Below are 12,960 nucleotides of genomic sequence, written 5' to 3' on the forward strand. Positions count from 1 at the left end.
TATGTATTAGATGTGTAGTTTAATGTGGTATTTGTTATATATTAGATGTGTAGTTTAATGTGGTATTTGTTATATATTAGATGTGTCGTTTAATGTGGTATTTGTTATGTATTAGTTGTGTAGTTTAATGTGGTATTTGTTATGTATTAGATGTGTAGTTTAATGTGGTATTTGTTATATATTAGATGTGTAGTTTAATGTGGTATTTGTTATGTATTAGATGTGTCTTTCATCCTGTTGTCTTTGGTTCTGTTTCAGCTGTTGTCGTTTCCTGTGGTTCTTGTGTTCTTTCTTCGCTGTGTCGTTTCCCTGTGGTCTTGGTTCTCTCTTCGCTGTGTCGTGTTTTCCTGTGGTCTTGTTCTTCTCGCTGTGTAGTTTCCTGTGGTCTTGGTTCTGTCTTCGCTGTGTCGTTTCCTGTGGGCTTTGCTTCTGGTATTCGCTTGTCGTTTCCTGTGGTCTTTGTTCTTCTTCCGGCTGTGTCTCTTCTTCCTGCTGGTCTTTGTTCTCTATTCGCTGTGTCGTTTCCTGATGTCTTTTTCGGTCTTCGCTGATGTCGTTTTCCTGTGGTCTTTGTTCTGATCTTCGCTGTGTCGTGTTCCTGTGTCTTTGTTCTCTCTTCTCTGTTGGTCGTTCTTCATGTGGTCTTGTTCTCTCTTCGCTGTGTCGTTTCCTGTGGTCTTTGTTCTCCGCTTCGCTTTTCCGTTCTTCATGTGGTATTTGTTATGTATTAGATGTGTAGTCTAATGTGGTATTTGTTATATATTAGATGTGTAGTAATCCTAAGGGTTCTGATGTGCATGTCGCCTTTAAAGCTGCCTAATAGTGGATCTACACAGTAAGATTGTCAGAAAATTCAGACTAGATGTGTAGATGAGAGTCATTTTAAATCAATGACTTGCTAAATGTGAATAGAGCAGTTATTATCATTTATTTTAAAATATCATACTTCATTTGCAAAGATAATAAAGATTACTTAATTATTTGCAATGAGTAATTTCAAAGTAATATATTACATCTGTGTGTCATTAAATATGCTGTCAAACGTCAAACAGTAAGTGTGAATAGTAACATTATTGTTGAGCTGTGTACCAACTATATATAGTGTATATACAGTATAGCGACTTAATTGAGAGTGAAATAGATACAACAGTATTTGTGTAAGTTATGTCCCTTGCATGAACATTGTGCGGTTAATGTTTAAGTGACAGATGTTTCTTTTTTTATGTTTTTCTTCTAAAATGTCTCGTCAACAATAAATTTGAAAAAAATAGTGTAGTTGTCTGATCTTTGATGATTTCTTCACATGAATATATAGGGAGATTCCAAAATGAGAGATCTGCATGAATTCAATGATCACATAAATTGATAGTTTACTGTTACAACTCTCTAGTCAATATGAGTAAGATTGTTTACTATAAGGCTATACAGGTAACATGGAGTTCACAGGGTCCAAATCTTTTAAACTGTGGCTTACAGTGCAACATTAGATCAGAATCCATACAATCATACATTATGAAGCAGTGCTGGAGGTATTAAGCTCTGATTGATAAAGCCAGCTGTGTTGAGTGTGTGCTGGGTTTTTAATTGTTAATACATTTTTTTTACTTATTTCACATATACAGGTGCTATCATCGTATGTATGTTTTGTACAATACAAAGATTAAGTTCTATCTATATATAATACATACCAGTCACAGAATGTGGACATTCAAACACTGCATTTCTGTGCTCTATCCATTGGCCTCCATTGTTCTCGGTGTAGAGCAAATTTGTCTGTAGAAGACTTTTCACTAATGGGTCCAAGATAATCCGCCATTTCACATCCACATCATCGAGACATGGGATTGATCGGTATACCATCTCAACCAAGGTATCTGGGTTGTTTGCCTTTACACATTTAGTTATCAGCTGCTGTACCATATTCAGGTAGACCTGGGATAAGGCCTCCTTGATTAGAGCCTGGTTCCACTGGAGAGATTTGTCAGCAGTGATGGCCGATTGCTTCAAATCAGCTGATGGCCACTTCACATGGCGTCTATTCTGGCTCAAAGCAAAGAATCCGTTCACATGAACAGGGAATCCTGTCAGACTTCGCTCCTCCAATGGAAGAGGAAGAAAGCAGAAGACGTGTCCTTTGAAATCCTCAGTGTCCTTATCTGGAATTGCGATCCCAACGTAGGGACTGTATGACAAGTCTTTATCCTGGGAAAGTGAGCGTAATTGTGGGGACATGTTGTCGTGTCCTAGCACAGCATTGACAATGAACCATGACTTGTCATCACGTGTTGTCAAACCATTCTGATCATGCGATTCCACGCTTATATTCACATGGAGACTGCATATCAAATCACTCGACATGCTACTTGTTGTATACTTTTGCAGTGACTTGCGGAATTCCCGTCGCTTCTCTAGCGAAGTTTCTGATCCTAGATCTTGGATCAATACCCTGTATCTTGGCTCAACACCATTCTTTCGTCTGTATAAAGTCATTTCCTCCAGGTTTTTCAGGAAAAGGAGGGTAAAAGGTGCTTCTGTTGTAAAGGAATCAAACAGATTCTCAATTTTCTCCTCATTATATAAATTTCCAGACAATTCTGTGCCAATTTGACGCAGAGGAAACCTAAACAGAGTACCCTTGTACTCTCCACTTGCCAAAGTCTCCTCTCCAAACCCAAAAACATCATCGAACGCATCTTTGAAGGCTTTTATGTCCATTCCTTTGTATTTGGCCAAACTGTCTAAGTGGAAGCTCGTGCAAACCTCGTCTGAGTAGGTCGTGTAAGGATTTATAACAAGAAGCTTCTTACCAGACACGATCATTGGGTAATCTGAAATACACAGTACACCAATTTGTCAGAGAATGAAAATCTGTCCCACCAGCAAAATAATACATCTAATAATGTACACAAGCTTTTTATTTCAAAAGTGCTCATGAATGACCTTTGACCTTTAACCCTGACCAATGACCACCAAATCTACTCAGGTGTAAAACCTAAAAGTGTGATGTTATGGTGCAAATATAAACTAAATCTGTCCAGATGTTCAAAAAATATCTTGCAGCCAAGCCTTTTTTATTTCAAAAGTGGCCAAGCATGATGATTAATCTTGACAGGTAACCATCAGATCTGTCCACAGGTTAAGAGATATCTTGTACAAAAGCTTTTTAAAAGTGCAGCCTTTCAGCTGTAATATTGATCGATGACCACTAAAACCTGATCAGGTATTGAAATGGATAGTGACATGGTATCATGGTGCACAGACAAACAAAGTGATTACTATATTAAATATTAGGGCTGGATATTGTATATCAATATATCGATCAAACCAATGTCACATAGCAATTCAATACATTGATATTCAAACTTTCTCAACATCAATATTTTGATGTACATAAAGCTCTTATTACTGAATCACAAGAGATCCAAAAGTGATATTATTGGCTACCATTGCCTTATCTTTATTTGCATGACCTTTCCAATACTTTATTAATTTGATTACAAGGAAGCCTACATACGAAATCTAAGAGACAGCTTCAAAAAGAATTTTCGGGGATTAAACATATCAACGCTAAACCTAAACTGTCAACAATTTTGCTTTTTAGATTAGGCTCAGAATTGAATGGGCACACCTAGGGAGCAAAGGAAAACCTATAATATATGAAATCTAAGAAAAATCTAAGAAGAACTTTCTGAAAATTAGAAATCATAATACTAAACTTTTGTATTCTGGATCAGACATAAAATGAAACTAGAACATTGACAGGAATGGAAATATCTGAATTACATTGTCCTTTTCAACCAAACCTCTTAACCTTTGGTCTAGTGACCTTGATCTGTGGACAATTGTTTTCTTCTTTATTTCTGATCAACTTTGCTCCAAAATGTCTTAACAAAATGTTCACTAGTGAAAATATATAAAATTGGACTTTAACCTTTGACCCAGTGACCTTGACATTTGCCTAGATGAATCCTTGTTAAATTACAACCAACTTTGACAACATACATGTAGAATGTGCCTCTGCATCATGATCTTAACAGTAATGAGTTGGTCAGTTGACTCCTTGTTTAACTCCTGTTTAATTCTGAACAAGTTTGATTAATTATGTCAGGGTAAAATGTTCATTAGCAAAAAGATACGAAATGAGACCTTGATGTTTAACCCAGTGACCTTGTCCTTGAGCTGAGTTGTTTAATTCTGATCAAATTTGTTTCATAATGTCTTAACAAAATATTAATCAGTGAAATGATAAAAAAATTAGACCTTGACCTCTGACACCATGACCTTGACTCTCGATAAGTTGACTTCTTGTTTAAATCTGAATAACTTTGCTTCATAATGTCCTAACAAAAATGTTCATCAATAAAAAGATGCAAGATGTGACCTTGACTTCTGACCCAGTGACCTTCATCTTTGTTCAGTTGATTCATTATTTATTCTGATCAATTCTTCTTCGTCATGTCATAACCAAATGTCCCCTTAGTAAATAGATACAAAATTTGACCTGGACCTTTGGTCAGTTTTAGCTATCACCAATTTTTCATTACCATTTCATAACACAATGTTCATCAGTAAAAAGAAAAACAAATTACCTTGACCTTTGGACCTAATGACATTGACCTTAAACTTCGATTTCTAACCATCATGTGAATTTAAATTTATCATCTAGGGACCAAGGGAAATCTACATGTGAAATTTGAGAAATATCCTTCCAATACTTTTCAAGAAATAGTGCTAGCAAACTTCAATGGTCAAAGTCAAATGGGCACAACTAGGGACCAAGGGGAAACTACCAGTGAAGTTTCAGAAAAAATCTTCTCACTTCTTCTCAAGAAATAGCGATAAAAAATTCAACTGTAAAATTCCAAGATGGCTGCCTAGTAGCCATTTTGTTTTCTTGATCAGACTTAAATATGCACAAGAAGATATCCAGGGGAACACACTTGGGAAGTTTGAGAAAAATCCTTCCACTTCTTCTCAAGAAATAGAAATAAACAAAATTCAGTTGTCAAAATCCAAGATGGCCACCTGTTTTTCCTTAACAGACTCAAAATCAAATGGGCACAACTAAGCATCAAAGGGAACCTATCTATGAAGTATAAAAAAATCACCTCCAAGTACTGTTCAAGATAAAGTGATAATAAACTACAACTGACGAAATGTTGTGGTACACCATGTATTGTCACTACCCTGGCAACATGTCACTTTTACCTGTTATATGGAAAACAGATTTGAAGCCGAGTCCGAATCGTCCGACCTTTAACGGATCTAACTCCTTCACACTACTGTACAACATCTTTATCCCCCTCCAGTCATCCTCAGAGAATACAGCATTGTTGTGGAAGAATAAAGCTGGACCCTAAAATTAATGATATTAAAAATTATTATCTACGTTTATATCAATTTGATTATAAGTAGAAACTAGAACTGTCGCCAGGATGGCTGACTAATACCCCGCAATCTGCACAAGTCAATGGTGAATTGGAACTGTTAATTAGAGGCTAACTAATATACCCAGTAATATAGTGACCAGTTGACATAGCAACCATTATTTAAAAAAAAAAAAAAAAAAAATGGCATGCACATCTACACATGGTCCTCTATATTTGTGTGAAGTTTCATAGAAATCAGCCCTTCGGTTTAAGAGGAGTTGTCCGAACCTTAATGTTACGGTTCTTTTCAGAAAACCTGTTTATAGTGACCAGTTGCCATAGCAACAATAATTTTGAAAAAAAAAGAAAGAGGCATGCACATCTACACATGGTCTTCTATATTTGTGTGAAGTTTCATTGAAATTGGCCATTTAGTTTAGGAGGAGTTGTCGGGGGTATAATAAATATAGAAATCATGATGATATAACATTAGGCAGAATTCTAAACATCTTTTAAGGATATTTTATAAACTGTATGTGCAGCCAGTCAGAGGACAAATCATTATATCAGACTCAATGTCAGAGGTGGGCATATTGCAGGGTAACCCACTGTCTGATTCAATGTCAGGGCGGACTTATTATCAACTATCATGTGAAAATATTAGTGTGATCAACTATCATTGTATAAAGATGATCATGTATAAAAATTAGTATGATCAACTATCATTGTATGAAAATTAGTATGATCAACTATCATGTATAAAAATAAGTGTGATCAACTATCATGTATCAAGATTAGTATGATCAACTATCATTGTATAAAGATTAGTATGATCAACTATCATTGTATAAAGATTAGTATGATCAACTATCATGTGTAAAGATTCATATGATCAACTATCATGTATAAAGATTAGTATGATCAACTATCATGTATAAAGATTAGTATGATCAACTATCATGTGTAAAGATTAGTATGATCAACTATCATGTATAAAGATTAGTATGATCAACTATCATTGTGTAAAGATAAGTATGATCAACTATCATTGTATAAAGATTAGTATGATCAACTATCATTGTATAAAGATTAGTATGATCAACTATCATGTATAAAGATTAGTATGACCAACTATCATGTATAAAGATTAGTATGATCAACTATCATGTATAAAGATTAATATGATCAACTATCATTGTATAAAGATAAGTATGATCAACTATCATGTGTACAGATAAGGATGATCAACTATCATTGTATAAATATTAGTATGATCAACTATCATTGTGTAAAGATTAGTATGATCAACTATCACTGTATAAAGATTAGTATGAACAACTATCATTGTATCAAGATAAGTATGATCAACTATCATTGTATCAAGATTAGTGTGATCAACTATCATCTATAAAAATTAGTATGATCAACTATCATGTATAAAGATTAGTATGCTCAACTATCATGTATAAAGATTAGTATGATCAACTATCATTGTATAAACATTAGTATGATCAACTATCATTGTATAAACATTAGTATGATCAACTATCATGTATAAAGATTTGTATGGTCAACTATCATGTATAAAGATTAGTATGATCAACTATCATTGTGTAAAAATTAGTATGATCAACTATCATGTATAAAGATTAGTATGATCAACTATCATGTATAAAGATTAGTATGATCAACTATCATTGTATAAAGATTAGTATGATCAACTATCATGTATAAAGATTAGTATGATCAACTTTCATTGTATAAAGATTAGTATGATCAACTTTCATTGTATAAAGATTAGTATGATCAACTATCATTGTATCAAGATTAGTATGATCAACTATCATTTATAAAGATTAGTGTGATCAACTATCATGTATAAAGATTAGTGTGATCAACTATCATTGTATAAAGATTAGTATGATCAACTATCATGTATAAAGATTAGTATGATCAACTATCATTATATCAAGATTAGTATGATCAACTATCATTTATAAAGATTAGTGTGATCAACTATCAAGTATAAAGATTAGTGTGATCAACTATCATTGTATAAAGATTAGTATGATCAACTATCATGTATAAAGATTAGTGTGATCAACTATTATTGTATAAATATTAGTATGATCAACTATCATGTATAAAGATTAGTATGATCAACTATCATGTATAAAGATTAGTATGATCAACTATCATTGTATAAAGATTAGTGTGATCAAATATCATGTATAAAGATTAGTATGATCAACTATCATGTATAAAGATTAGTATGATCAACTATCATTGTATAAAGATTAGTATGATCAACTATCATGTATAAAAATTAGTATGCTCAACTATCATGTATAAAGATTAGTGTGATCAACTATCATAGTATAAAGATTAGTATGATCAACTATCATTATATAAAGATAAGTATGATCAACTATCATGTACAAAGATTAGTGTGATCAACTATCATTGTATAAAGATAAGTATGATCAACTATCATGTATAAAGATTAGTGTGATCAACTTTCATGTATAAAGATAAGTATGATCAACTATCATGTATAAAGATTAGTGTGATCAACTACCATGTATAAAAATTAGTGTCATCAACTATCATTGTATAAAGATAAGTATGATCAACTATCATGTATAAAGATTAGTGTGATCAACTTTCATGTATAAAGATAAGTATGATCAACTATCATGTATAAAGATTAGTGTGATCAACTACCATGTATAAAAATTAGTGTCATCAACTATCATGTATAAAGATTAGTATGATCAACTATCATTGTATAAAAATTAGTATGATCAACTATCATTGTATAAAGATAAGTGTGATCAACTATCATTGTATGAAGATTAGTATGATCAACTATCATGTATAAAGATTAGTGTGATCAACTATCATGTATAAAGATTTGTATGATCAACTATCATCAGTATGATCAACTATCATGTATCAAGATAAGTATGATCAACTATCATGTATAAATATTAGTATGATCAACTATCATGTATAAAGATTAGTATGATCAACTATCATGTATAAAGATTAGTTTAATCAACTATCATGTATAAAGATTAGTATGATCAACTATCATGTATAAAGATTAGTATGATCAACTATCATGTATAAAGATAAGTATGATCAACTATCATGTATAAAGATTAGTATGATTAACTATCATTGTATAAAGATTAGTGTGATCAACTATCATGTATAAAAATTAGTATGCTCAACTATCATGTATAAAGATTAGTGTGATCAACTATCATGTATAAAGATCAGTATGATCAACTATCATTGTATAAAGATTTGTATGATCAACTATCATGTATAAAGATTAGTATGATCAACTATCATGTATAAAGATTAGTATGATCAACTATCATTGTATAAAGATTAGTATGATCAACTATCATGTATAAAAATTAGTATGCTCAACTATCATGTATAAAGATTAGTATGATCAACTATCATGTATAAAGATTAGTGTGATCAACTATCATGTATAAAGATTAGTATGATCAACTATCATGTATAAAAATTAGTATGCTCAACTATCATGTATAAAGATTAGTGTGATCAACTATCTTTGTATAAAAATTAGTATGATCAACTATCATGTATAAAGATGAGTATGATCAACTACCATGTATAAAAATTAGTGTGATCAACTATCATTGTATAAAATTAGTATGATCAACTATCATGTATAAAGATTAGTATGATCAACTATCATCAGTATGATCAACTATCATGTATAAAGATTAGTATGATCAACTATCAATGTGTAAAGATTAGTATGATCAACTATCATTGTATAAAGATTAGTATGATCAACTACCAATGTGTAAAGATTAGTGTGATCAACTACCAATGTGTAAAGATTAGTATGATCAACTACCAATGTGTAAAGATTAGTATGATCAACTATCATTGTATAAAGATTAGTATGATCAACTACCAATGTGTAAAGATTAGTGTGATCAACTACCAATGTGTAAAGATTAGTATGATCAACTACCAATGTGTAAAGATTAGTATGATCAACTATCATGCATCAAGATTAGTATGATCAACTATCATGTATAAAGATTAGTATGATCAACTATCATGTATAAAGATAAGTGTGATCAACTATCATGTATAAAGATCAGTATGATCAACTTTCATGTGTAAAGATTAGTATGATCAACTATCATGTATAAAGATTAGTATGATCAGCTATCATGTATAATGATTAGTATAATCAACTATCATGTATAAAGATAAGTATGATCAACTATCATGTATAAAGATAAGTATGATCAACTATCATGTATAAAGATTAGTATGATCAACTATCATTGTATAAATATTAGTATGATCAACTATCATTGTATAAAGATTTGTATGATCAACTATCATTGTATCAAGATTAGTGTGATCAACTATCATGTATTAAGATTAGTATTATCAACTATCATGTATAAAGATAAGTATGATCAACTATCATGTGTAAAGATTAGTATGACCAACTATCATGTATAAAGATTAATATGATCAACTATCATTGATAAAGATGATCATTGTATTAAGATTAGTATGATCAACTATCATATGTAAAGATTAGTATGATCAACTATCATGTATAAAGATTAGTATGATCAACTATCATGTATAAGGATTAGTATGATCAACTATCATTGTATAAGTATTAGTATGATCAACTATCATATGTAAAGATTAGTATGATCAACTATCATGTATCAAGATTAGTATGATCAACTATCATGTACAAAGATTAGTGTGATCAACTATCATCAGTATGATCAACTATCATGTATAAAGATTAGTGTGATCAACTATCATGTATAAAGATTAGTGTGATCAACTATCATTGTATAAAGATTTGTATGATCAACTATCATTGTATAAAGATTAGTATGATCAACTATCATCAGTATGATCAACTATCATGTATAAAGATTAGTGTGATCAACTATCATGTGAAAAGATTAGTATGATCAACTATCATGTATTAAGATAAGTTTGATAAACTATCATGTATACAGATAAGTGTGATCAACTAGCATGTATAAAGATTAGTGTGATCAACTATCATTGTATAAAGATAAGTATGATCAACTATCATGTATAAAGATTAGTATGATCAACTATCATGTATAAAGATTAGTGTGATCAACTATCATTGTATAAAGATAAGTATGATCAACTATCATGTATAAAGATCAGTATGATCAACTATCATTGTATAAAGATTTGTATGATCAACTATCATGTATAAAGATTAGTATGATCAACTATCATGTATAAAGATTAGTATGATCAACTATCATTGTATAAAGATTAGTATGATCAACTATCATGTATAAAAATTAGTATGCTCAACTATCATGTATAAAGATTAGTATGATCAACTATCATTGTATAAAGATTAGTATGATCAACTATCATGTATAAAAATTAGTATGCTCAACTATCATGTATAAAGATTAGTGTGATCAACTATCATGTATAAAGATTAGTATGATCAACTATCATGTATAAAAATTAGTATGCTCAACTATCATGTATAAAGATTAGTGTGATCAACTATCATTGTATAAAAATTAGTATGATCAACTATCATGTATAAAGATGAGTATGATCAACTACCATGTATAAAAATTAGTGTGATCAACTATCATGTATAAAATTAGTATGATCAACTATCATGTATAAAGATTAGTATGATCAACTATCATCAGTATGATCAACTATCATGTATAAAGATTAGTATGATCAACTATCAATGTGTAAAGATTAGTATGATCAACTATCATTGTATAAAGATTAGTATGATCAACTACCAATGTGTAAAGATTAGTGTGATCAACTACCAATGTGTAAAGATTAGTATGATCAACTATCAATGTGTAAAGATTAGTATGATCAACTATCATTGTATAAAGATTAGTATGATCAACTACCAATGTGTAAAGATTAGTGTGATCAACTACCAATGTGTAAAGATTAGTATGATCAACTACCAATGTGTAAAGATTAGTATGATCAACTATCATGAATAAAGATTAGTATGATCAACTATCATGTATAAAGATAAGTATGATCAACTATCATGTATAAAGATAAGTGTGATCAACTATCATGTATAAAGATCAGTATGATCAACTATCATGTGTAAAGATTAGTATGATCAACTATCATGTATAAAGATTAGTATGATCAACTATCATGTATAATGATTAGTATAATCAACTATCATGTATAAAGATAAGTATGATCAACTATCATGTATAAAGATTAGTATGATCAACTATCATGTGTAAAGATTAGTATGATCAACTATCATGTATAAATATTAGTATGATCAACTATCATGTATAAAGATTTGTATGATCAACTATCATTGTATAAAGATAAGTATGATCAACTATCATGTATAAAGATTAGTATGATCAACTATCATGTATAAATATTAGTATGATCAACTATCATTGTATAAAGATTTGTATGATCAACTATCATTGTATAAAGATTAGTGTGATCAACTATCATGTATTAAGATTAGTATTATCAACTATCATGTATAAAGATAAGTATGATCAACTATCATGTATAAAGAATAGTATGATCAACTATCATGTATAAATATTAGTATGATCAACTATCATTGTATAAAGATTTGTATGATCAACTATCATTGTATAAAGATTAGTGTGATCAACTATCATGTATTAAGATTAGTATTATCAACTATCATGTATAAAGATAAGTATGATCAACTATCATGTGTAAAGATTAGTATGACCAACTATCATGTATAAAGATTAATATGATCAACTATCATGTATAAAGATTAGTATGATCAACTATCATTGTATAAAGATTAGTGTGATCAAATATCATGTATAAAGATTAGTATGATCAACTATCATGTATAAAGATTAGTATGTTCAACTATCATGTATAAAGATTAGTGTGATCAACTATCATAGTATAAAGATAAGTATGATCAACTATCATTGTATAACAATTAGTATGATCAACTATCATGTATAAAGATAAGTATGATCAACTATCATGTATAAAGATTAGTGTGATCAACTATCATTGTATAAAGATAAGTATGATCAACTATCATGTATAAAGATTAGTGTGATCAACTTTCATGTATAAAGATAAGTATGATCAACTATCATGTATAAAGATTAGTGTGATCAACTACCATGAATAAAAATTAGTGTCATCAACTATCATGTATAAAGATTAGTATGATCAACTATCATTGTATAAAAATTAGTATGATCAACTATCATTGTATAAAGATAAGTGTGATCAACTATCATTGTATGAAGATTAGTATGATCAACTATCATGTATAAAGATTAGTATGATCAACTATCATGTATAAAGATTTAGTATGATCAACTATCATGTATAAAGATTAGTGTGATCAACTATCATGTATAAAGATTAGTATGATCAACTATCATGTATAAAGATTAGTATGATCAACTATCATGTATAAAGATTAGTTGATCAACTATCATGTATAAAGAGTAGTATATCAACTATCATGTATAAA

The 12,960-nt window shown here is 30.3% G+C and overlaps 1 protein-coding gene across 1 annotated transcript in view; it reads right to left on the bottom strand.

Annotated features, from left to right (window-relative positions):
* Window positions 1-216: 216 nt before the first annotated feature.
* LOC117318852 (sacsin-like) overlaps window positions 217-12,960 on the bottom strand; it is a 32,308-nt gene continuing 19,564 nt past the window's right edge. Inside the window, exons 2-4 of the mRNA XM_033873781.1 lie at window positions 5,209-5,356; window positions 1,689-2,828; window positions 217-704 (exon numbers count right to left, since the gene is read on the bottom strand). Coding sequence (XP_033729672.1) covers window positions 217-704; window positions 1,689-2,828; window positions 5,209-5,356 — 1,776 coding nt within the window. The remainder of the gene's footprint in view (window positions 705-1,688; window positions 2,829-5,208; window positions 5,357-12,960) is intronic.

The sequence above is a fragment of the Pecten maximus genome, unplaced genomic scaffold (assembly GCF_902652985.1).
Source record: "Pecten maximus unplaced genomic scaffold, xPecMax1.1, whole genome shotgun sequence".
NCBI classification, from domain to species: Eukaryota; Metazoa; Mollusca; class Bivalvia; order Pectinida; family Pectinidae; genus Pecten; species Pecten maximus.